This window comes from Plasmodium cynomolgi, chromosome 6 (genome assembly GCF_000321355.1).
Source record: "Plasmodium cynomolgi strain B DNA, chromosome 6, whole genome shotgun sequence".
NCBI classification, from domain to species: domain Eukaryota; phylum Apicomplexa; class Aconoidasida; order Haemosporida; family Plasmodiidae; genus Plasmodium; species Plasmodium cynomolgi.
Window position 1 is genome coordinate 50965 of NC_020399.1, and position 26187 is coordinate 77151.

Sequence of the window (26187 nt, forward strand, 5' to 3'; positions counted from 1 at the left end):
CTTTAAACTGTGAGAAAAATTCGCGGCACTCTCTTTTACTTTAAAAAAAACGGGTGACGTCGCGTTGCGTTGTGTGCCCACCATACAGCCCGGGGCCTTGCACCGAGTAGGCTAAACGAAATTGTAATTACCTAGTGATAACTCCTGTGCGCGAAACAACCCCCGCCTTCTTACCCATGTATGTGCGTATGCAAGAAACCACCCCCCTCGCAACATGCAAATCGTTACGGGGTCATTTCACCCCCCCTCCTGCTTCCACACTTAGAATCACGAAAAGGAGAAAACAAAAAATAGGTTCAAAAGTTCAATCTGCAACATAGATGAAGCGAAGCGCAAGAAAAACATTCTGTCGTTCAGTTATAAAAAAAAAAAAAAAAAAAAATTAATAACAAGCATGTAAAGCAAAGTGACACACAAAAAAAAAAAAAAAACGATCGATAAACTGGGTAGCGCTGATTCCCAAATTGCACAATAATAGGAGGGGATTCATTTCTAAATGATCCATTTGACATGCTCCCAAAAAAACTCCACTCCCATTTTGGTGCCCCTCCCCCTCATTTCCCCTTCTGCTTAGGCTCAAAACAAATTCAACCGTCTTCAAGGTGCAATGGGAATCCCCCCCACATTCACCCAATCCAATAGCACTTCATTTTCTCCTCCAAAATGGTTTCCCCACATTTTGTTAAGTGACCACCTGATGTCCTTCCTTTACATCTGATAGGCAAAAATGTTTATTGAAATTTTTCTTCCAGGGAACTACCCCTTCTTCGTTATCGCTCTTAAGTTACGAAGATATAATTTCTCCTTACGAGGAAAAAAAAAAATCAGCCGTTTCTTTTTGCATTTTGAAACTTTTTTTTTCTCTGCATAGTGTGCAGATACTCTGGAATTATTAGCTAGCCGTGTGCAGTAGTTCTTCAGGTTCTGTTGCATTTGGGCAAACCTTTTCCCTTCGTCTATGTGCACCCTGGAAAACATGGCACTCATTTCTTGGGTAGCCATAAAGAAACTTGGTTCACCACGGAATGTTTCACCCTCCATGCCAACCTCCACGCCATCCTCCATGCCAACCTCCACGCCATCCTCCATGCCAACCTCCACGTCATCCTCCACGTCATCCTCCACGTCACCCTCGCTCACGTCCGTGCGGCTCCACACTTATCTCCCAGCGCTACTCCCCGCGTCGCTCTTCAAGCTCCTAACCGAGCCGTGATCTCTCACCCGATCCAGCTGGGACTCCCAGCTCCTATACACCCTTTCGACCCCCCCGTCCATGTTACTCCCTCCCCAGCCATTGTCCTTTTTCTGTGAACAAGCGAGGGCAATTTTCTTGCATTCGTTTAAGGCTCTTTTCTCACCATCGCCTCGTCAGTTGGTAAAGTGACAAACGGTTAAGTGCACAAAAAAAAAAAAAAAAAAAAAGTCAGCAAAGGTTTAGCGACGTGCTGGAGAAGCCTGACCCATGTCGAAACACACACGCGTAGTGCACACAAACAACACAGAAAAGGGTCACGAAAAAATCACGGGAAAAATATGACAAGCGGTCGACCCAGGTCACCCCCTCCCCCAAAACACGTAGCCATCATAGCAAAATCTCGCTAACCATAATTTTGTTCTCCTCATTGTACTTGTTAATGCAGGAAACCTTTGCGCCAGTCTTTGGGTTTTTCTCGATTTCCTTCTCCTGGGCATCCTCCACATATTTTTCGAAGCTCTTGGAGAGTGACTTTTTCCAGTTGTCCCTCGCCGTGTCGATAAAAGCATCCCACGATTCATATTTGTCAATAATAAAAGCAATATATTCCCAACGGACGTTAAATCCTGCATCAATAAAAACTTTTAAGTCCATGTAATCGTCTCTTTCCTTTTTCAGCAACTCGTCCTTCAAATGAAGGTAAGCTTTTCTCCACTCCTTTATGGTAAATTCTTCTGGGATGTTGTACTTTATTGACATATTTTCACAGTCCTTCCATAGCTCCTCTTTCAAACTGAAGTATTTTTTCTTCCCATTCGTGTGTACATAATTCCAAAGGGCATTCATATCTTTTATGTCAATGTAGCCACGTAACTTTCCCACCATTTTATCAAATTGCTGTTCCGTTAGCTCCTCTCCTAGTAGGTCTTCATATGGTAGTTCGCTGTCTATTTTGTTTTCATCATCCTCCTCCTCTACCTCTACATATGCCTCCACCCCTGCATATACTTCCACCCCTGCGTCGCTGCTCGCAATGCCCCATACATCGTTACCCTCCTCGTTGGTACTTCTTTCATGCTCCTTTCTCAGCGATTTTATTTTCTCCTCCTTCTTCGGCGTGCCGCTTATCGGGGGGGCCCTCAAGTGCCTCTTCGTCTCCAGCAGTTTTATGTCATTTAAGTCAATGTACTTCTCTAAGCTCCGCAGGACAACTTCGGACAGGCTTCTTGAGCAACATGGGGAGGATTTCCATTTGGGGGAGCTCCACTGGGGAGAGGTCCACTGGGGGTTATGACCTGGACAATCTCCTGTCAGCAGGAACTGCAAAGGGGAAGAAAAAGGGAGAAACAAATAAACGTGGATCGGTACAAAAGATGCCGCTTTCCGCTTGCCGCTTGCCTCATGCCGCTTGCCTCTTGCAACGCTTCTCCGCGCAGCACACAGTTACGTGCCGCTACTTGTTCCTCAATTTTTCCACTTACTTGGCAAACCAGGCAAAAGACGCAGCAAAAGAAAAAACCCACAGGTGTGGAAGCGGAAATGGAAACACTGCCTCCACACCCATTTCCACTTCCGCCAGAAATGCATAACTTTAGCTGTCCCTTCTTCCTCCTTTCTTCCTCAGAGGACTTGGAACATTTTTTCCACATCAGATCTACCATTGGGAAATTCGGATGGTCGGGCAGGATGAACAACCTCTCGCTACTCCCGAGGAGAGGAAGGAGGGTCAAAAGTGTTCACACAAAAAAAAGGAAGGACAAGCAGGGGGAAATAAAAAAAAAATAAGCTTTATATATAAATAAATACATACATGTACATATAAGACACACGGTAGAGGTGCCTCCTCCGCGTTGGAGAGCGCTTTGGTAGGTTAACCTAACCAGCTAGCCAAGTTATGCTGTACGCTAAAAAGGGCGCAGTGGACCGAATGGCTAGCTAACCCCGGTACCAAAAAAAAAAAAAAAAAAAAAAAAAAAAAAAACTAAACAAGTGAATATACATATACGTATGGTACAATCCCTGCACATATAAAATGATATGCAATTGGGGCGAAGACACCAAAATGGGGATTCACCACTCTGCCGTGGTTGCAACCGACGGGGAGTCAAGAAAAGCTTCAACCCTGTGGCGCTGCTTCATCCAGTGGACACGCGTTTCGTGAGCGCCGGCACCAGAAGCCATGCATACAAATGTATATATATATGTATATGTGCTATACATGCCAGATTAAAGCGCTGCTCCAATTTTTGGCGACTAATGCGCCCCCTCCATGACATAATTTTCCTTTTTCCAACAAAATTTCTCAACAATTAACAAAAAATGTCACAAAAAAAAATGCAAAAAGGGAAACAAAAAATAGCAAAGCAATGCCAAAAAAAAAAAAAAAAAAAACCCACAAAAAAAAAAAAAAAATGCTAAACGCTCGCAGAAGATGCTCTCCCAGGTGAAATGCCAACCTCGTGGTGACAAAGCCACAAGGGGTTATATGTATCGATCTATGTCAGGGGGGGGGAAATGCCGCAGCCTCAGATATGAGCTGATCAAATTTTCACACAAAACAAAACCGCGTTTTTCACGTATGCATAAACTAGTATGCTCTCCTGTAGGTACGAAAAAAAAAGCAAAAATTCTACCATGCCAGAAAGAATAATCTACAGATAAATAATTGTTAGAATACGGAGAGGGTGGTTCTCCTTGCTGTTTGATGGTATTATTGTGGTGATCGTCAAGAGGGAAAGGTAAAAAATAAAAATAAAAAAAAATACATATATGTAAATATATATATAATATAACTACATATAACTATGTATGCTAACATGATAATCTCCTCCACCTGCGATTTCCAAACCGCTCTAGCCGCTTTTTCCTCCAATGAAGGAAGCGACCAAGCGGAACATAAACGACGCATTCAATAATTTACATGTATAGCACTCCCGCATAAACCGCGAATCATCTTGCATGACGCGCATGTTGCATGCACCGAAATGAAGTTCCGGTGCCAATGGAGCCTACTGCATTTTCCGCGCGGAGAACTATAAACTGCGCGATACTCACATGCATGTGATGCGCCGTGGCCATGAAATATTGCATGCATACCTTTTGTCGCTGCCCTGTTAAGTAGTAAAAATTATTATGCGCCACAGGGACCCCTCCGTAGCATTTCTTCAGCCGAAATGGGGCAATTAAAATATATTCCGCACTGCGTCAATTATGACGAGGAGGCCCATCCTGGACAGGGACCATAGCTATCCCTTTTCTACAGTCCATTCCAAAACGGAAAAAAAAAATAGTGCTACCGATGAGTATAGCAGCGAATGGGTTACCACAAGCAACCGAAGAGTAAAATGCCCAACGCAGCATAATTTGGGGAATGTATGCCATTCTTCTGGTACTTCCTCACCCTGCGCAGTGCCATGTTTGAGATGTACGTTTCTCTCTTTTTTTTTTTTTTTTGGAAAAACTGCCCCCCAAACCCGCGAGGGTACACCCGGCATTTCCGCTTGCCACGCAAAAGTATTCCATTTTAGAAAAAAAAAATAATCACATAAAGGGTGCCATAATTCAACACAGAATATCATACTTAGGGGAGGTTCACCCACACTATGCCACACCTTCTCACCAAGACGTAGGGGTCGCAACAATATTTTATGCTACCCTTCGCTATCCCTTTTAAACACTCGCGTGGCGGCAGAATCCCCCTTTTTTTTTTCAACCCGCCTCCCTCGAAATGGGAACGTCTGTCCAGCCCACTCGCACTGTGCGACTTGTTCTCCCAACGGAGAAAACTCCCAAAACGCCGTTCTACCCAAAGGATAAACTCGAAGGGGCACTTCCCCCACCGAGACACATTGCAAAGGCAAACTGCAGTAAAAATGAGTCTCGTCCAACAAAAAAATAACAATAAAAATAAAAATAAAAATAAAAATTCATATTCCTCGCGTGCAAAAAAAAAAAACCAAAATAATAAATAATCAATAATGAATAATCAATAATTTTACCTTTCGCGGGTGTGGAGTTCCCTCCCCTCTTCCGCTTCTTCACCCCCCAATTGGGGAGTTAACAAATGGAGTTGCCAAATCAACAACGTCGTTCATTAATTTTTTTGTGGGCCCATCGACGAGGGTTTCTTTTCTCCACCCTGCGTGTGGTCCCTTATCAGTGGATACACTTCCAAATGTGTCACCAAGTAAGCACATAACATATACACACTCGGAGATAACGGGAGGAATAATGCATATGCGAAGTGGTTCCTCGTACAAGAGATAGATTTGCCGAACCACTTGCGGAGATGATGACCAGCTGACAACCTCCTCTGCTTGTTCGCTCGGAAGCATCTACTCACTTAACCTTCTGTGTACATCAAGGTTGCGAATCAAAACTTTTTTCCACCTTTTAAAGAGAGCCTTCTTGAACGTCCTCCACGAAATGGACTTGTAATATACGAAGAGAGTAAAGTCCAGCTTTGTAAAGGAACCATTATCCATAAAAATTAGCAAGTCATTAAAATCGTTCACTTCCTTTTTCATCAAATCATGAGATAGCTTTTTATAAACTCTCAACCATTCGTTTATTTTGTTTTTTTTTGAAACTCTCCTCTCTGCAGCTAATCCACAACAGGCAAGCCACAGGTCCTCCTCCACACTTGAAAACTCATTTTTTTCCATGCCATAAATATCATGCCATGTCGAAAAAAGATCATCTGCTTTGATATTTTTTGGCAACTCATTAATTTTGTCGTAATATACTTCTCCTACCAATTTTTTTAAATATTTTGGACTTAATTTGCTAATCGATAACACTGCTCCATTCCCTGTTTCATTCGACTCATCGTCTGACTCACAATTTTTATCTTTCAACTTTTGCGACAACCCATATTCATTTTTTACCCACTGTATCGTTTCTTCATCCATGCACCCTCTTATTCCTTTCCTAGACACGTCATCCAGGCTTCTCATCCGGTGGGGCCTCAATCGGTGCGTCCTCATTCGATGAGACATCACTCTGTAAGCGGCCATTTGGTGCGTCGCCATTTCACGTGTCACCATTTGGTGTGTCTTCCCACCGGTTGCTTCCTCGCACAGTTGCTCATCCTGCAAAAGGGGAAACCCAAAGGGGGGTCATTTTATGTAAAGCGTGTTACATTACGCTAATGCCTTCACGGAGAAAGCGCAAATTAGTGCACAGGGAAGGAAGCCATATAAATGGGGATACAATATGTAATAAGCCCCACCTCACTTTCACCCACCTGAAGGACCACATAGAAAAGTATCAGTAGAAAAACGTTCAGCAGGGGGAGAAGGCGACTTGGTGTGAAATCCTTCCTTCTGTCAGACGCGCACTTGGAGCGGAAGCGAATTTTCATGCTTTTTATTGGCTAGCAAGGCAAAACACACGTAAGTAAAGCACCTGTATCTAATGACGCATCTACCTATGTCGGTAGCTGTTTTTTTTTTTATGTGTTGACGAGTCGAGTGCGACTCCGGGGAAGAAGCTCCTCTCTGCGGCTGCATAAAGAGGGTCTTCCACGGGGGCGCTCCACAGCGGGTGCGGCGCACGTATGTAATGACGTATCTAAGCTCGTATGGCGAGCGCTCCTATGTATATCACCTTTCTGACGATGCTTGAACGACCACTACTTCACCCGCGTATGCAAAGTCGCATTTCCACGAGGAAGCAATCCTTGTGAGCGCTCGCGGTGGAAAATGCCCTCGAACTTGCCACCTTTTTTTTCACCATCCAAGAAGGAGTACACTAGAGCGACCTAAACGAGCCTTACGTTGACGCTTCGTGCTCGAAGGATCTTCGTTTAGGGATACCGACTGTATTCCCTTTTCACCGCTTAGCTTTTTTTTTTTTTTTTCCGCTTGGACGTTTTCTATTATGTTGCGATTTATTTCCACTCCTTTCTTCTTTCTCTAGTGGGGTAATTTCCCCGCGTTAGGAAAAAAAAAAAAAATAAAATAAAAAATAAAATAAAAATAAAAAATAAAATAAATAATGAAGTGTGGCGACTGCTGTATGCCGAACTTGTGGTGAGAAGATCGAATTAAAATTTAAAAACGAACAACTCGCCGTGCATCTGCATGTATGCTGTGATGCATTTCTAACAACGACGGCCCCACGAAGGGAAAAAAAACAAACAAAAACCACGCGTGCTCATCTTTTTGGAGTGCTTCCGCCTTTTTCATTCCCCCGCAGTGGTCACCTTTTGTCGTTATTATTCATCCCACCGTGCATTCTCCACCGTGGAATAATTAGCGACCCTCGGAGGAGAGCATACCGCATACGAAGCTATTCCAAAACGGAAAAAGTACTTCTCGGCGAATGTAACTTTTATATGCAGCAGCGGGCCTAACACGTTCCTCCTTATCTTCCCAAGAACAACGTCATGGAAATTAAGCCTTCCGCTTCCCCTTTTTTTTTTTTTTTTCTAACTAGTTTTCCATTGAACAGCGAAATGCAACTCTCCTTTTTTTTATTCCATTCACCCAAATTGAGGACAAAGAAAATCGAATCCTTTTCTCCCTTCGCCGACTTGCACTGTTTCGATGCAACTAGTTAGAAGCGGCACTGCACGAATTTTGATTTATTATCCCTGGTGCTATTTTCTCACAGGGATGTACTTCTCTCCCCACAACACATGCATACATTCACCTATTCACCTATTCACCTATTCACCTATTCATCTATTCATCTACTTTTTTGCTGCCATGCCATTGGAGAAAATAAACATACCGTGCGTGCAACAGATCAGTGTTTCCTTTTTAATTTGACCTGAACCGAAGGGATGCGGAGATCCATCATCTTGAGTCTCCCCTTCGAACGGCATATTTTTTTTTTTATAACCTCAGGAAATGCCCCTAGGTCCAATCCATGCACTTTCCCCTTTTTGGGTACACTTTTCACTTATGCGCTCTCTAAAGTTATTTTTATGTTCGCTACTCAGTGCTGGCGCACGAGCGTAAAATAAAAAAAGGGGAAAAAAAAAAGGCACGCTTTCTATATGCACGTACTGTGGAGATACATACGGACAGGTTAACGGACGATCACAAAAATGATACAAAACTGGGAGGGGGTGAAGCGCTGCGGCAGCCCGGCAATCGCGTAAATGCTGGACACACCGCGTAAATGCTGGACACACCGCGTAACTGCTGGGCACATCGCGTAACTGCAGAACTGTAGAACCGCTGGCGCCACTCCACCGAAATGCAAAAAAAACTTCGTTCCTCTTCAAAACGTTCTCTATGTAAAAGCAAACCCGCAGGCCACAGGATTCAACGCGCGTCAAAGCGGAGCATGCGTCGGGCAACGAGTGCAATGCAAGTGTGGCAACGTAGCCGCGTCGGTTTGTGCCCACCTATATATCTGTACATGTTATGTTTGCTTCCTCCGCGCAGTCCTTCCTCTTTAAGTTGGTCAAACTGGGAAAATGCACCAAACGTGGTCCTGCGCTGCACACGCGAAAAAAAGGTGTTTTCCTTCCGCAAAGGTGTGTCCCTGGTGTGTAGAACTGTTATTTTATGTTATTTATTTATTTATTTATTATTTTTTTTTTCTTCTTGACCATTTATTCTCCACGTTTGGTTCTTCTACGGTGGACGCTTCGCCTAATGGTAGACAACCGGGGGGAGTACGTAGCAAAAGTTGGCCCATCGATACCCATATCACTGCAACTCTTCATTGCCGCTTCCTTGCTGCTTCTTCGCAGGGGGGGAACGGGGAAAGGCTACCCTCGAGTCTAATGTGTTTATGTTTATTTGTCCTCAACAGGGCTGTGTTTGCACATTTCACGTGTATTTCTTCTCCTTCTTCTCTCCCCATGTCAGTCCCCCCCACCTACAGGATTATCTAATCTCTTATATCTTCGCCTGCTTCTTGGCCAATCTCGTCTATTAAATTTTCCATAAATAATTCTGAAGTTTTTTCAAAAAAAAAATAAAAACATAAATATATTGGTAATTGTACAATGGAGTAATAAGGATAAAGTAATCCAAACCCATTGGCAGTCCCCAAAAAAAAAAAAAAAAAAAATTGAAGTAGGAATAATGCGAAGCGTTGTTTATCTTCTATTTATCACCTTCTTCTTTTTTTTTCTCTCTCTCTTTTTTTTTTTTTTTTTTTTACCAATGGATCCAAGGATCGCAACTTCCCATTATCCACACAGGTACGGACGTACCCGCGGCGTAGACAGTGCGCTTTAGATAATGGGAGAGTCTGTAACATTGATATTGAATGAACTATCAAAGAATGAATCCCCCAATTTCTCACCTGTATCACCATCAGTTTCTTCGATGACGACATTGGATTGGGGTACTTCTTCGACAGGAATTTGGATATTTTCACGCATGTCGGGGTAATCTGTGTGCGCCGTCGTTTTAAATGGGGTTGTCTCTTTCTTAGCGTGATCTGTATCAAGAATGTCTGTAAATGGCTCATCTTCCATTTCCTTGCGCTCTTTTTTGCGATGTTTCATGATGCCATAACCCACTCCACCGAGTATTCCCCCCGCGGCGAGTACAGACGCCGCTATTATTGATATCATTAATAATTTTCTCTTGTGTAAAAGTTTTTGAATTCTTTTGTCTACATCCAGACCCTCCTTCTTAAGCTCATCATTCGGAGAAATGATATCTGCATTTTCTTTTCCCAACAAGCATACAATGGGTAAAATGGCGAAAAGGGTGAACAGCTTGGCAATCTTCATTTTCGTTTTTACCGTGTTGGAGTGGGAGGGGAAAACTGTACGCGTTTTTTTATTATACTTCTTTTATGTGTAGAGGTGTTCCTTCAACCGTTGCGGATATGTTTACTCCTTGAAGGGCAAATCGATGCTCTGATTTCAGCAAGAAAGCTTAGCTTTTTAACGAAGAAGCGAAATGCGCAGGGGTGAAAAAATGACGTTCTTCAGGATTACACCTTGGTATACAAAACTCTTTTGGAAGAAAATTCCAAAAAGTGGGAGCCAAAGTGAAGGTACGAGTGTGAGTGGGTTTTTTGGGGAAAAAGAGGAGATCGAAATGTGTTGTTGCAGAGAAAGCAAAACAGCTGCAATGAAAAGTGAACAAACTGGGCAAATGAAAAAACGTGGAAGGGGGGAAAAATGGGAAAAACGAGCGAAGTTGTTTTAATTCGATTTAATTCGATTTAATTCGATTTAATTCGACTTAATTCGACTTAATTCGATTTAATTCGACTTAATTCGACTTAATTTGCTTTTTAATTTGCCTTAATTGTTTTTTTTAATTTGTTCTTAATTTGTTCTTAATTTGTTCTTAACTTGTTTTTTAATTTGTAATTTTTTAATTTTTTTTTTTTTTTTTATTTTTTTTATTTTTTTTTTTTTATTTTTTTTTTATTTTATTTTTATTTTATCTTAATTTATTTTAATTTATTTTAATTTATTTTAACTTCATTTTTGCGATTCCCCTTTTGCGTTCCCTTTAAAAGAATACCTCAAGCCCAAAATGCAAAATACAAAGCAAACCCAGCGGCGGGGCGAATCCAAGGCGCGTCCACGGGGCGCGGGACGATCGCAAGACCACTAAGTGCAACACAGATAAACGCGCAAGGAAGCAAAACCACATGCAGGGTGTGCATACGCGAAAAAGGGGAAAGGCCGAGAGTGGGCATATATATTTAGCTCCTTGTGGTGACATATGGCGGAGAGATACTCAAATGAGACCACATTTCTTCACAAACGATGAAATGAAGAGAAGGGGGTGCCTACCTCCCCCCACAATAACATTGCCACTTTGGCGAACAACGCATGTGCAACTGATGTAGAACCACTAAAGCATGTCGTTCGTCTTCTTCTGTTTTCAAGTGGCATGCGATTATTTCGCGCATGTAATATTGCTCAGTGTGTTTGTGGCTAGCCAATTCTGCATAAAGACAGGAGCAAGAGGGGGATCTTCGTGGATTTTTTTTCCTCCGCCTCATCACCTAGTTAATCTGATGATGTGTCAATATCGTAGTATGCTCATCCGATAGCGCGTCAATTTGCTTTTTTTTTTTTCACCCCCCCCTATTTTGCATGCACAATCAGGTGAATTTCACCCCACCATTCAGTGACTCCCTAAGGGAAATATTTCTTCACCATTTTTACGCCCACTTGGGGGCTCTCCCCACTGCGCGAGGGAGGCCGATCTGCATCATTCTTCTTCGCGAGAGAGGCCGATCTGCGTCCCTCCTCTGCTCACTCCCTTCCCCTGCATGCATTTGCATTTACGCAAAAAAGGCGCCACTCTCCTTTTGACCGTCATCGAAGTGACCATTTTTTTCTCGAACGATCAACCGCGGGAGCAGCGCAACAGGAGCGGCATAACGCGACCGCCCCCCCTTCCACATGTCACACGTCATATGCCAAATGCCAAACGCTGCGCGGTGAGTGGCCCCACGATGAACTGCGTTCCCCTCATTGCAAAAAAAATAAAATAAAATAAAATTAAATAAAATAAAATAGGGATCGGACAGAACAAGCCTGAGTCTGAGCATGCGAAAACCTATATAGGCACATATGAGCATCCTCCCGTGGAATAACAAAAGGGCATCGGAGAGGTGTGCGAAAAAAAAATATTTCCTCGTTAAAATGCTCTCCTTTTAGCATAAATGGCCCCTCACACAATCTACCAAGCTGATGCATGCAGCGCGCATGGGGGCCCCTTAAAAAAAATCTCGCGATGGGAAAAGGGAGGAGAAGGAAAAACAGGCCATTACCATCGCTGCCCTCACCATCAGCGTAATTTTCTCTTAACTCTTCATGCGTGCACACGTGGCATACCAAGTGCTCGACGCGTCATCCATCAGCTCTCCCAACCAAGGGGAAGCCCCTCGATTGCTCCCCATACATCCTTTGCCTCGCATTATCCAAACGAGCTAAACAAACACTGCATCGGTTTGGTTACGCATGCTCAGCTGCATGGGGAGACCCATCAGTTGCCTCTCCCCTCTCTGTATGTCCACCTCCGAAAAAAAAGGTCTCCATTATCGCTATTCGCAAAAAGGAGGACAATCATAAGCAGCCACATGCTGCTAAACGCGTTTCGTAAAAAGAAAAGGAAAAAAATAAAAATGCAAAAAAAGTGAACCTTCAAAAGTGAACCTTCAAAAGTGAACCTTCAAAAAGTGAACCTTCAAAAGTGAACCTTTAAATGTGAACCTTTTGTGTCTTCCCTATCGTACATTCGAAGCAAATTATACACCTGTTGTAAACCCCCCTTTGTGGAACCCCCCCTTTGTGAAAACCCCCCTGTGGATATACCTCTTGCGTAAAACATGCCGGAATGGGAACTGCGTCAGCTGGGTCTCCTTCGAAGGGCGAATAAACGTGTAGCGTAAATAACGGAAAAAAAAACACCAAATAAAAGGAGAACCTCCTTTGTGGAAATTTAAAGTGGAAAGAGGTAAAAGGGGGGGAATGCGCCCCATCAGTCACTCCTCATTTTTTTTTTTTTTTTTTTTCCGCAACGTGCAAGTCCATACAATTATTATAACAAAAGGGAAATCTTCAAAAATATTCTCCCCCTCGTGGGTTCCATTTTGTACACATATAACGCTGAGCAGGTTCATCTCTTCGTCCATTTCGCTGTTTACCATCCTCACATTGGCATTTTCCTCCATTTGTCCAAAGCTCCAAGCGGATTACACGCAACAGGGACGAAAAAAAAAAAATCACCTCTGTGGTGGGTAACCCTGGGGGTGGGGTCACCTTCCCTGTGAAGATCTGCACGAAAGGCTATCCAACACAGGCACACACGTTGAGCCCCCCCCACGCTGCATGTTTTCTCCGCGTGTTCACCGCATGTTCACCGCATCTCCTCCTCATGTTCACCGCATCTCCTCCGCTTCTCCATCACATCTCCTCCGCTTCTCCTTCGCATCTCCTCCGCGGGGGGAGACCCTTTTGATTCTCTTCCCATACGTCCCAAAGTTCCCTTCCCTCGCGCATTTTCAGATAAAAATAAATGAGACAAAAAAAAAAAAATGCACATACACATGCACTTTCGCGAAAGGGTAAAGTTACCCAAGTAGAGGAACTCTCCGGTCAGGTCATCTTTCACCTGTTACCTTTCCACTGCTCATCGATTGATACTCCTCGGAGGTCCTCCCCACACCAGACCCCCCGTACACTCTCTTGTGATCGTATGTGTATCGCGCTGTGTTCTCCCCCATGCTCAGGAAAACCATTTAAAGGAAAAAAAAAAAAAAAAAGCCACCCCCCTTTTGCACTTTTTTTTTTTTTTCGAGCACAAGAAAGAGCCCCTCTCATCCAGCGCGGCTTTTCCTTCCTGCTTATGCCACTTCCCCAATTGAGGAAACACTCCATTTTTTTTTTTTAAATCACCTTTTTCCAAAGGTGAAGCAAAGATATATAGTCAAACAAAGGAGGAAAAAAAAAAAAAAGGTTAACATCTCCTTTTGCGCGTGCCTCTTTTTTTTTGCGCTTAACCGATTTGCCGCACGCTGGCAGTGTGATGGCGACCAGGGTGTTAAGGTGAGCATGCCTACGCAGTGCCAACGTGATGCGAGCGTAGTGCCTACACAGTGCCAACTGAATGAAACGCCAAGGGGGGCAATCCTCCTTTTTCGCTGCCCTAATTCGTGGCTGCCCTGCGGACGCTTGGGAGAAAAGACCAATTCTGCTCCCCGTCCGGACCCGCAGCTGGCCGAGGAGCGCCTACCAGTACACGGACAAGTAGGAGAAGCCCCGCGCACGCCCACGAGAATTGCACACAGTGTGCAAGCAGGGTGTAAAAGTAAGAGTCCGCCACGCAGAGGGCACCGCCAATATTAGCGGCTTTTCTTTCTCACCGTCAACCCTAGCCGCTTCCCCGTCGCAACGCCAATATTAGCGGCTTTTCTTTCTCAACGCCAATATTAGCGGCTTTTCTTTCTCAACGCCAACCCTAGCCGCTTCCCCGTCGCACCGCCAACCCTAGCCGCTTTCCCGTCGCACCGCCAACCCTAGCCGCTTCCCCGTCGCACCGCCTCACCCCATGGAGGGCATGAAGAAGTGCCCCTTCACCAGCGTCATCCCCTACGGGATGCTGTACGAGAAGCTGAAAAAGGAGAAGAACAACCAGCTGCCCGAAAATGTAGTTATCGAGGAGTTTAACCAGCTGCTCTCGACATACGAAAGGCCAAGTCCCTATGACACTAACGGAACCATTCATGTATCCAACCAAAAGGATTTAATTCTCTTTCAGATAGACATAGAATACACAGTGGACAGTATTTTCAAGAGCATGGTCTTCACAAATGATGGCACTCCTAATGGAAGCGCCCTAACCGATATCTTCTCTCCTTACCGAACGTTGTTTCAAAATAATGAGAAGAACTACGTGTCCGTGCCGGTCATCCGCATATACACCGTGACGAACGATGGGTATAGTGTCCTTGTAAACGTACACAATTTTTTCCCCTATTTCTATGTAGAAATGCCAAGCCACTTCGACAAGGAGGACTTGCTAAAGCTCGAATGCATGATGAATGACAATCTGAATGCGAATAGCCAATACAAAATATATGACAAAAAAATTCTGAACATCGAAATTGTGAAGACGGAGAGTCTAATGTACTACAAGCGAGATGGAAAAAAAGACTTCCTAAAAATCACCGTCCTCCTTCCTAAGATGGTTCCTAGTTTGAAAAAGTTTTTCGAGTCTGTCGTTAATGTAAATGGAAAAAGCATAGGTGGGATCGTCTACGAAGCTAACTTACCTTTCATTCTACGTTACATAATAGACAAAAAAATCACGGGTTCTTCTTGGCTTCTCTGCAAGAATAACCATTTTCACATTCGACCGAAACATAAAAAAATATCCAATTGCTCCTTCGAAATTGATATATCGTATGAACATATAGAACCCATGCCACTAGAGAATGAGTATCAGCAAATCCCAAAAATAAGAATTGTATCCTTCGATATAGAGTGTATTAAGTTGGATGGAAAAGGATTCCCTGAAGCAAAAAATGATCCCATAATACAAATATCGTCCATTCTCTACTTTCAAGGAGATCCAATTGGAAAATGCTCAAAATTTATCTTCACTCTAAAGGAGTGTGCTAGTATCCCTGGTTCCAATGTAATTTGGTTTTCCGATGAAAAGACGTTACTAGATGCATGGAGTGAATTCATCACAAGACTTGACCCAGATTTCCTAACTGGTTACAATATAATAAATTTTGATTTACCTTACATCCTAAATAGAGGTACTGCTCTCAATTTGAAGAAGTTAAAAATGTTGGGAAGAATAAAAAATATCAGCAGTGTGGTTAAGGAGTCGAGTTTTTCTTCCAAGCAATTTGGGACCCATGAGACCAAAGAAATTAACATAAATGGGAGAATCCAATTCGACGTCTATGATCTTATAAAGAGAGACTACAAGCTAAAATCGTACACTCTTAATTACGTCTCGTTCGAATTCTTGAAGGAGCAGAAGGAAGACGTTCACTACAGCATCATGAATGATTTACAAAATGAAAGTCCTGAGTCTAGGAAGAGAATCGCTACGTATTGTATAAAAGACGGGATTCTTCCGCTCCGCTTAATAGATAAATTATTGTTCATATACAACTACGTCGAAATGGCAAGAGTGACAGGGACCCCCTTCGTTTACCTCCTTACGAGAGGTCAACAAATTAAAGTCACCTCTCAACTGTACCGCAAATGTAAAGAATTGAATTATGTCATCCCTAGTACGTATATAAAATCTGGTAGCAATGAAAAGTATGAAGGAGCTACCGTTTTAGAACCCATAAAAGGGTACTACATAGAACCCATTTCCACGCTCGATTTTGCATCGTTGTACCCATCTATCATGATAGCACATAATCTGTGCTACTCCACCTTGGTTAAGAATAACTCAGAGATCGAGGGACTCAAACAAGAAGAAGTCACCTCCATTCAAGGAAAGGGAAACATAAAATTTGTGAAGAGATCCGTAAAGAAGGGAATACTCCCCTTAATCGTAGAAGAATTAATAGATGCAAGAAAAAAAGTCAAACTTCTCATCAAAAATGAACAGAACAAAATTACAAAAATGGTACTCAACGGAAGGCAGCTGGCACTCAAAATTTCAGCCAACTCTGTATATGGATACACGGGTGCTGCTTCGGGGGGACAACTCCCTTGCTTAGAAGTCGCAGTCTCTATTACCACCCTTGGAAGATCCATGATTGATAAAACGAAAGAAACCGTGGAGAAATACTACAGCAGGAGCAACGGATTTGAATACAACTCCACCGTGGTCTATGGAGACACAGACTCAGTTATGGTCAAATTTGGTACCAACAGCATTGCTGAAGCAATGGCCTTAGGAAAGGACGCTGCACAAAGGATAAGCAAGGAGTTTCTTCATCCGATTAAGTTAGAATTTGAAAAGGTCTACTGCCCTTACCTATTGCTCAACAAAAAAAGGTACGCTGGACTCCTCTACACCACCCCAGAAAAACACGACAAAATGGATTGCAAAGGAATCGAAACAGTTAGGAGAGACTTCTGCATCCTTATTCAACAAATGATGGAAACGGTTTTGAATAAACTTCTGATTGAGAAAAATCTCAACAGTGCCATAGAGTATACAAAAAGCAAAATTAAGGACCTCCTTACAAATAATATCGATATGAGTCTCCTCGTGGTAACAAAATCTTTGGGAAAGACTGACTACGAGACTCGACTTCCACACGTAGAGTTAGCAAAGAAGTTAAAGCAAAGAGACAGTGCCACTGCCCCGAATGTAGGAGATCGAGTTAGCTACATTATAGTCAAAGGGGTTAAAGGACAAGCACAATACGAACGAGCAGAAGATCCACTCTACGTCCTAGACAATAACCTAGCCATTGATTACAACCACTATCTAGATGCAATTAAAAATACGCTTTCAAGAATTTTTGAAGTTATTATGCAAAACTCAGACTCTCTTTTTTGTGGTGAACACACAAGGCACAAAACGATTCTAACTTCCAGCCAAACTGCCCTCTCAAAATTTTTACAAAAGGCAGTCCGTTGCATCGGTTGTAATAGCTCTATTAAGAAGCCCCCTCTTTGCAACCACTGCAAAATGAATAAGGAGTTCTCCATTTATATGCAAAAAATGAATCACTTCAAAACCAAACAGAATGAGTTTTTTCAGCTCTGGACTGAGTGCCAACGGTGCCAGGGCAACCTCCACGCTGAGGTCATTTGCATGAATAGGGACTGCCCCATCTTTTACCGGCGAGCCAAAATTAAGAAGGACATGGCCAACGTTCAGGAGCAGATAAGTGCCCTGCGCGCCGACTGGTGAGGGAGAGGGGCGTGCGATAACCCGACTGCCGCTTTGCGAAGCAGCCTTCCGCTTTGTGAAGCAGCCTGCCGCTTTGCGAAGCAGCCTGCCGCTTTGCGAAGCAGCCTTCCTCTTTGCGAAGCAGCCTTCCTCTTTGCGAAGCAGCCAGCCGCTTTACGAAGCAGCCTTCCGCTTTGCGAAGCAGCCTTCCGCTATATCTACCCCCCTACGCGCTATTGCCCGTCCGCTGTTGCACGTCCACTGCTGCACGCGCGCCGTCGTCCCCTTTTTTCCATCCGCTTTTAAAGGAAGCTTCGCCACCGCTAACTCGTTTCGAAGCTGCCCCCTCACCACCGCTAACTCGCAGCAGCGCCAGGGGGGGGAACCGCCTTCATTTTTAAAGTTCCCTTATGTGCACATGCCGGTGCGCGCATGGCACCACGTCCTGCACAGCGAATTAGCGCAAACGAGGGAGAACGCTTAATTAAAGTCGAAACTCTAAATTTTGAAAAATGAAAAATGAGCGCGAAAATTGGGAAAGGCGCTTGTTCACACACGCAAACGTGGCCCTCGCCCACAAGAAAGGGTGCAAAGTAGGGATTGTTACTTGCACGGAGAAGGGGGAAAAAAAAAACATTTTTGGGGCCACCGCGCTATGCGTCGCGCGCACTACTGAGCGGGGGAAAAAAAGAGATACGTATTGCGTCCCCCTCAATTTCGTCTTCCTGGGCTATTTTCCTACCACGCCAATTTCTTCGCCCTCTCTTAATTGCTCCTCCCGTCAACTACCCTCCTCTGTCAAGTCCGTGATGCTCTCCGAGGTCCCCTGACTTCCCTCCTCCGCCTCTCCCGTTATTTCCCCTTCCATGTCGTCCGCTTCCGCCACGTCGGCATTGCCCCCACCCAGCTGCGCACTCTGATTCACATCGAACACGTTATCCACCTTAAGTATGTTAGTACACGCCAAAGGGATCCCCCCAACGCACATTTTTTGAAATAAAAAAAAAATTGACATTTTCGGATTATGTCTGTCGTCCTCCATTACGATTTTCCTATCTCCCTCATCTTTTAGGACTTGGAAGCTAGAGGTAGCTTCGTTCTCATACGACTCACCTGTTATCTGTGCATACAGTTTCGGATCCTTCTGTTTTAGAAGCTGAATCTCTTTAAAAAAAATGGACTGCTTGCAAAATTCTTTAAATTGCTTACTTTTTATTACAACAAACTCGCACAAATTTTTGGCACTTTCGAACGCATCTTCTGGAATCACGACACTGTCCAGAAAGCTTTTCCCATTCGAAGCCTCGTTTTGCACCGTCTCCACGTTTTGCACCTTCTCCTCGTTTTGCTTCTTTTCCTTCTGTTCTACTCCACCTGCTGTTGATGCGTCCACTGGGCACCCCCCCCATTCGTCACTTTTGTTGTAATTACCACTACACGCATTGGCAGTTGTTTGGTTGCTCTCCGTTCCATTTTTCTTCACGTCCTCCCCATTCGCCTTCTGCATGTCTCCCCCTTTTGCTTTCCCTTGTATGCCTATGGCACCCCCATCAACTTTGGTCTTTCTCAAGGCCAGTGTTCCGATCCCTGCCACCAAAAGGTACACGCAGCAGAATATCTTGCACCTTTTCAAGTACCTCATTTTTGGGGGGTATGCTCAACACACTTCCAATTATTCGCACGTTGGACAGGTGGCAAGTTTCACCGCTCGATGTTTCCACTCGTTGGGGCTGCACGCCTGCGCTTCTTACCCACTGGGATCGCAAAAAAAAAAAAAAAACAACACAACTGTGCCTCTCACTTGCCACTTCGAACAAACGAATGAACTCTACTTCGTGGTCACCTCGCAAAAGACAAATAGTCCGTCTTAACTCTCCTTTTTCTTTTTTTTTTGGTAATCGGTGGGGGGAGATTCTCTTTGAATTGTTGCGCGTACACGCAAATGCTCAATCAGTACATATACACGTAAAAAAAAGTTCGCAACACGGAAACGCAAAAATGCAAATGCAGACAAATGAGTGCATATGCTAAGACGGACATACACACACACATACACCTTACGTGACAGCTAACCACGATCTGCTTTCAAAACGGAAAAGAACAAAATGTGGGGGACTCCCAAACGATCGGCCTGTCCTTTCCATAATAGGGAGTATACAACTGCATAACGTGAAAAGGAGTCTTCCAAAAAAAACAAAAAAAAAAAGTGATGAAAATGTGGAAACAAATTCACCGCACCCAGTTGCATGCTATACCCAGTGATGGCAAAAGACCACGGAAAAGGAAAAATTTGCAAATTTTGTTGCTAATAAAAAATTTGTATTTGCATTTCCCCAGCACGGTTTTATCATCAATTGTGGGGAAAATTCATTTTACATTTTTATCACTTCCTATTGGGCACACTTGAAATGTACTACCTTTTTTTTTTTTTTTTTTTTTTCTCATCATACCGTTAGCCATGTCCTCCCCAATATGCTACTCTACATGCAGACTTATTTCTCAGAATTGGGGGGATTTCCCAAATGGAATGCTTCTCTTCACCATTTGGAGTTCCTGTACGGCGCTGCGCACGCCGCGGGAACCGCAAACCACTTGGCAGGTGAGTTGTTGTAGAAGGACATGCGCCACTTAACAGGGCTCTCCTAATTAACACTGCTCAAAAGCGGAACGCTACAAAAGTTGCACACTTGGCATATGCAACACATTTGGGACATTTCCCGGAGGTACCTTTTCACCTTTCTTTTAACCTAAAAAACTTTCGCAAAACCTCGCCTGAAATGGCTGCCCCCCATTTCCGCATATCATATCCTGCAACGCAATTTTTCAAAAGGGGAACAAGTACACGCTGCGGTGGAGGAAAAATGGCTTTAAAAATATGCTCAACGTTGACCGGTAAAATGTCTTAGCCGCTAATCCGTAGCTGCTTCTCCAGCTGGGTTTGCTCAACTCGTATACTTGGTGTAACTTCTCTCGATCGCAAAAAAAAGTCACAAAAATGGGCCAAAACTGCCTGAACGGGTCATACCGTTTGTGAACATTGGCGAAAAAACGAGCACTTTTTTGCAAAACTGCCTGAACGGGTTATACCTTTTGTCGACATTTTTCGAAGCTCCCTAAAGGGGCATACAAACGGACCAGGCGAAGCTGCAACGAATTCTCTCGAATGCCCACACGCAACTCGCTACCCCCACTGGGCTACCCCACTGGGCTACCCCACCGCGCGGAACCGGGCATTGATGCCCCCGCGCGACGGAGCGGAACCTTTCAAAATAATTCCCATAAAAAAAGAAAAAAATATGTCGAACTTTTTTTTTCCCACCGCGGTGAGAAGAAATACAAATGGGTCGCAAAAATGGCAAAAAAAGGGGGAAAAAGCAGGGACTGGGAAAATATACCCTAAACTCTCTGCCTCACAAAAATGTGTTCATGCTGACGTGAAAGAGTCATTCCGCGGAGGAGAGGGCTACGGCAGTGCTGCAAACGGGACAGGCGTGCCAGCGAGACCGCATGGCGGAGGGGCCCCTCTCCAGAAGGGGAAAACACGCCGCTGTAATGCAGCACAATAAAGTTAACACGCATGGTTGCCCCGCATTGTTGCCCCGTATTGTTGCCCCACATTGTCGCCCCACACTGTCGCTCCACACTGTCGCTCCACACGGTCTCTCCACAATGCCGCCCCACAATGCGGCGCCTTAAGTGTAACCACCTGGTGAAGGACCCCCACCTTAAACACCTCACCACATGCGCCAATGCGTACTGCCGCCCATATATGCCCGTCAAGGGACGCCCCACATGGAGCACAGACAGAAAGCGAATCCGAACGTCCATCTTCAAAGATGATGACATATACATGGACCCTCTCCAAATTCACAACGAAGAACCGAACAAAACAAACTACCTGAACAGAGCATCACCAGACGAGTGTGTATACACCCGGAACAACGTAGGAATGAACGCAGTCCTCATAAACAAAAAATACATGGACCTAAAGTGTATTAACCAGTTGTATAAGGAGCTACTAAATGGAGAGATCAATTTCACAAAAAGGTTTACCTTCATAACATCGATCAGTAACGAGTCGTTTAATTACGGTTTCAATTTATTGGACATGCTCAAAATCGTGGAAGTGTATCAAAAAGGGAAAAACAACAAGCATGCAGATGTTTTGAAAAAAATTCTGTACAACATTAATGAGTTAAGTTATCTCATCTTTTCATATAGGAAGCCACTCATAGTGTACTGTAACGGTAGCGTTCGAGGCTCCGGAGGGTTCATACCCTTCCTTGCTAATAACAGCGCTTCATATTTTCATTCCTCATATGCCTACACCAATTTGAAGTACTCCTTTTTGCCCTATGGTGGCATCTCCTACGTGCTAGCCAATTTGAGAGGATCTATTGGATTCTACTTAGCCCTAACAGGCCAGGTAATCCAATCTGCGGACCTTATGTGGTGCGGTTTGACAAAAAGGTGGCTAGCAGAAGACTGTCTAGAGCTAATGGAACTCACATCAGAATCGCAACTAGAGGTGTCCGAACAAGATGCCAACCTCCTTTTGGAAGAACATTTTTTGAAAGTCCCAAAAATCTATACCTTAAAATGTTACGAAGAAATAATTCACGACCATTTTAAGTACCCCTCTCTGATGCAAATTATGGCTAAGCTAGATGCATCTAGGAAAAGAACCCATTCTGATGAACGGGTTCGCCTCTGGGCAGAAAAAACATACCAACAGATCTGTTCGCAGCCACCTATAGCGGCACATCTAACATTTGAAATTCTCCACCTACTTAGAACCCACAAAATGGACCTACTCAAAAAAGCCCAAGTCACAAAAAAGCTATATAATCAGATGATACAAAATAGTTACAAGGTAGTTCCAACCACAAAGGAAGAAGTAAGCTTAGCTGAACTCAAGCTTACCATCGATTCGGAGCTCCTCATAAAAGCATTAAATATTGAAACCAATGCCATAGCGAATTTCATTTCCTGTCCGGATCTCCTTAATGGAATCACCTCCTACTTGGTTAAAGACACGGATCACTCCTTCAAATGTACCTACCTGAATAACTCCCTTCTTGAGACGAAGAAGGATATAATCCATTATTTCCTTTTTTACAAAAATGATTACGAGTTTACTGTACATGACAGACCCGACATAAGTTTCTCCAGTTTGAGTGTCCTCGATCGATGTAATCAGCCCTATGGTTCACGCGACCGACACTTTTACGCAGAGCAGGTTTGTAGGAGAGAAGGTCCCGGAGGGGTAGCAGGACGGTCATTCTTTTCCCTCCCCTCCCGTAGGACATGCACCATTCTGCAATTTAATCCCACGATAGGGACACCATCGATACACTAAGTCATGCTACCCTCACTTCTCTCTCCACCCTTGCAGAGCAAACGATGGAGCGACGACTATCTGAAGGACCAACTGAACGAGATTAACAAACTCGCCCTATGACCCTGTTATAGTCTTTTTTTTTTTTTTTTTTTTTCACCACCTCCATGGGAGGGAAGACTCCCCACACGCAATCTCACACGACTTGACTCCTCGTTCACTCAAAGTATGGATAAACATATCCCTAAAAATTATTTGTGAGTTTTAATTAAAAAGTGTCAGTTGGCGAAGCAGTCACAGGGAAGCGATGCTCACTGTGAAGAGTCTTAGCTACTGGGTACACAAAAAGGAACCAACAGAATTGCTATCACCACGGTACGCGGTCAAACGGAATGAAACAAATACGGCTGGTCTGCATTTGGAGCGAACTCCATTTAACGTGCCAGGAGATTCCCTTCCAACGGCGAAATGAAAAGACGCACTTGGAAAGGCCACCCCTTTTTATGGCTTAAAAAGTAGCGGGGGGAGGGGGAAAAAAAAAAAGCACACTGGGTGAATTAGCGATTGGACCAATTAGAGATTGTAGCGTCCAGGACATTGTAGCGACCATGACATTGTAGCGTCCCGGACGTTGTGGCGACCATGGCAGGGGGGCGCCCCCTCTTCCCATCGTCTCTCCCCTCCCCACGTCAAACAAACAGCAAAGCAATGTCAATTAAACAGCAGTGCCAATCAAGTGACCGACAAATGAAGCGCACACACAAAAAATGAGAAAGCGGTTTATTCGTTTTGAAACATACTCATGCGAGGGCTTCCCACACAGAAGACCGTATATGTATGGGAATACCATGTCACATATGACGAATCGCGTTATAAGACTAAGACCCCAACTGAATAGACAGGCGGGCCAGCCCACATGTAACCTTACTGGGCGGAACGCAGCCCTTAATCATGCTACTACTACTGCTACTACTGCTACTACTACTACTACCCCTCCTTCCAAATAGAGAACACAAAATTATACCAGTAGAGCTTTTAACCCCACGGAGAGTGCTTCTACTGCTCGGCCATTTTTCATGCATCACTTGGGGGGGCATTTGGACTTGTCCCTACATCAGGAGACCATCTCCCCCCTGAGATTTTCCATCCACCTCAACTTCACACGTTCCGCTTCTCTCGTTGGTGTCCCCTTCCGTCATCCCCCAGTCTGCGAAAGCCTCCTCAGGAACACTCACCTCTCCAGCGACGTAGTCACATTCGCCACCAACCAACTTCCCCCCCAAAGAAAAATTCCTCAGCGTCCGTAACTTCAGCTCCTCCAAGAGTCTACCATTTTCGTCCATGTCTCTGTAAACGTCTAACATCTCTTTGCTGTATGTTTTTATATTCTTCACGTACCTTTCGTACCTTTCTGCGGGGGTGTCTCGTTGATCTGGGGGTGGCTGCTCCTGGGGAGGGTGCCACTCCTGCGAGGTGGGCGAGGTGGGCGAGGTGGGCGAGATGGGCGGGGTGTGCAACGTATGCTTCTTCTGTGAGGGCTGCATGGCCTGCTTGACGTGCTTCCCCTCCGCGTATGCCTCAGCCTTAACGCCAGGCGCAACGCCAGCCTCAACCTCAACCTCAACCTCTATCGTGGAGCTCAAAGCGTAGCTCTTTTCGCCGCCCCCTTTGTGGTCCTGCGCACCCCCCGGTGAGTTGCCCAATGACCTGTCCAGCGAACTGCCCAACGATCTGCTCATCGAACTGCTCATCGAACTGCCCAACGCGCCCGCACCACGGCCGTCTCTAAAATAGTGCGTATTTAACCTGCCATAATTTGGGCGCCCTGGGTCTTCCCCCGCGGCCTCTTCTCCGTTCGCTTCATTGCGGCCAAATCGGATGTGCTTACTTCCTACGGATGGCTCTGCACCCCACTCGATCGTCTCACCGGGTAAGTCTTTAGTCCACTCCGCGGTACTGACATGCTCGGGGGGGATGCACTTCTCGTATGGGGTCGCCTCTTGCGTCAGTTCGCGGTTCATCTTGGGGTTCATCTCGTGGTTCATCTCGCGGTTCATCACTTGGCCCATCTCGCTGCTCATCACTCGGCCCATCTCGCTGCTCATCACTCGGCCCACCTCGCTGCTCATCACTCGGCCCATCTCGCTGCTCATCACTCGGCCCATCTCATGGCTCCCCCCTAGTGTGGCCTCCCCCCGTCCCTCCTCAAGCGAAGCATTCATTTCACTCAGGTGGCACCCGAGCAGTCCGTGTCTTCCCCACGTGGGGTCCACCTTCAAGTTAACCATCCTCACGTCTCCCCTCACCTTGTTATACACATAAAAGGATAACTCCAGTGGAGCCTTTTTCCTTTCTCCATGGTAGCTAAATAAATTACCCTCCACAAAATTACAAAGCTCATCAAAATTCCGAAGGATATTCTCTCCATGTCCTATTATTATATCTTCCTTCTCTGTAATTTTATTTTTTATATCTAAATAACCATCCTCAATTCTTACAATTTGAATCCCTTCCTTCATCGCATTTGCCTTTTCGTAACTTATATTCATCCCTAGTAACCCCTTTCCTCTCCACTTCCTTGGCTTCACATGCACCTCTTTCAGTTTATCATATCGACAGCTGTACACTAACAGACGTACTTCTTTATTTTCTCCTTCTCGTACCTTCTGCATAAATGACTCGTATGTCTTCCTGGACGCGTCTTGTAATTTCACGTCCTCTATCTGCACAATGTAGTCGAAGAAGATTTCCATGTCGCACTCCGACACGGGACCCTCGGGGCAAATACGCACGATGCGGTATCCTGCGGGGGGAAGCGAAGCGGTGTGGAAGTGAAGCGGTGCGGAAGTGATGCGGTTAAGAAGCGAAGAAGCGAAGCGGTCATGTGCCGAGGAAGTAACTAGACGAGCGGGGGACCCCTCCTGCAGGGCACCACCACCGCCTCCTGCTTACCTCCGCTGCCTTCTTTCGCGTGGCCTGCCCCCATGGCATCTCAAATGGGCACTCCTCAACATACATGCCAGTGCGAACACGCCCCACGCGCCGGGGAACAAGACTAGCAAAAAAAGTACGACCTCGTAAATTATGCAGCGCCGAAAGTTGGTGGCTGCCGCAAAGTTACGCACACACGTGCATTGGGGCGTTCGCGAAATGAGCGGGTCTGCTCGACTCAGATTTTTTCTTTGCTTTGCTTTGCTTTAGTTTACTTTGCTTTAGTTTACTTTGCTTTACTTTACTTTGCTTTACTTTACTTTGCTTTACTTTACTTTACATTCTTTTTTTTTTTTTTTTTTTTTTTCTGTTCCTTGTCTGAAATGGGATTCACTGACTGGTTGCCAAGTAGCCGTAAACGAAACGAAAAAAAAAAAGCAAAAAAAAAAGCAAAAAAA

At 44.7% G+C, this 26187-nt stretch overlaps 7 protein-coding genes across 7 annotated transcripts; 2 read left to right on the plus strand and 5 right to left on the minus strand.

The window, feature by feature from the left end:
• Positions 1–1582: 1582 nt before the first annotated feature.
• On the minus strand, positions 1583–2856 carry PCYB_061100 (phist protein; the record flags this gene model as incomplete). The annotated part of the gene is made up of 2 exons (XM_004221277.1): positions 1583–2515; positions 2677–2856. The coding sequence occupies 2 exons, from the start codon at positions 2854–2856 to the stop codon at positions 1583–1585; spliced, it is 1113 nt and encodes a 370-aa protein (XP_004221325.1).
• A 2673-nt stretch (positions 2857–5529) lies between these two features.
• Positions 5530–6557, minus strand: PCYB_061110 (phist protein; the record flags this gene model as incomplete). Its single annotated transcript, XM_004221278.1, has 2 exons — positions 5530–6285; positions 6441–6557. The coding sequence occupies 2 exons, from the start codon at positions 6555–6557 to the stop codon at positions 5530–5532; spliced, it is 873 nt and encodes a 290-aa protein (XP_004221326.1).
• A 2835-nt stretch (positions 6558–9392) lies between these two features.
• PCYB_061120 (early transcribed membrane protein) lies at positions 9393–9899 on the minus strand (the record flags this gene model as incomplete). Its single annotated transcript, XM_004221279.1, has 1 exon — positions 9393–9899. The coding sequence occupies one exon, from the start codon at positions 9897–9899 to the stop codon at positions 9393–9395; it is 507 nt and encodes a 168-aa protein (XP_004221327.1).
• A 3795-nt stretch (positions 9900–13694) lies between these two features.
• PCYB_061130 (DNA polymerase delta catalytic subunit) lies at positions 13695–17481 on the plus strand (the record flags this gene model as incomplete). The annotated part of the gene is made up of 2 exons (XM_004221280.1): positions 13695–13889; positions 14197–17481. The coding sequence occupies 2 exons, from the start codon at positions 13695–13697 to the stop codon at positions 17479–17481; spliced, it is 3480 nt and encodes a 1159-aa protein (XP_004221328.1).
• Positions 17482–18241: 760 nt separating this feature from the next.
• PCYB_061140 (hypothetical protein) lies at positions 18242–19102 on the minus strand (the record flags this gene model as incomplete). Its single annotated transcript, XM_004221281.1, has 2 exons — positions 18242–18403; positions 18506–19102. 2 exons carry the CDS (start codon positions 19100–19102, stop codon positions 18242–18244), a joined length of 759 nt encoding a protein of 252 aa, XP_004221329.1.
• A 2139-nt stretch (positions 19103–21241) lies between these two features.
• PCYB_061150 (hypothetical protein) lies at positions 21242–22921 on the plus strand (the record flags this gene model as incomplete). Its single annotated transcript, XM_004221282.1, has 2 exons — positions 21242–22699; positions 22856–22921. The coding sequence occupies exons 1-2, from the start codon at positions 21311–21313 to the stop codon at positions 22919–22921; spliced, it is 1455 nt and encodes a 484-aa protein (XP_004221330.1). The 5' UTR covers positions 21242–21310.
• Positions 22922–23907: 986 nt separating this feature from the next.
• PCYB_061160 (hypothetical protein) lies at positions 23908–25784 on the minus strand (the record flags this gene model as incomplete). Its single annotated transcript, XM_004221283.1, has 2 exons — positions 23908–25601; positions 25751–25784. 2 exons carry the CDS (start codon positions 25782–25784, stop codon positions 23908–23910), a joined length of 1728 nt encoding a protein of 575 aa, XP_004221331.1.
• Positions 25785–26187: the final 403 nt, after the last annotated feature.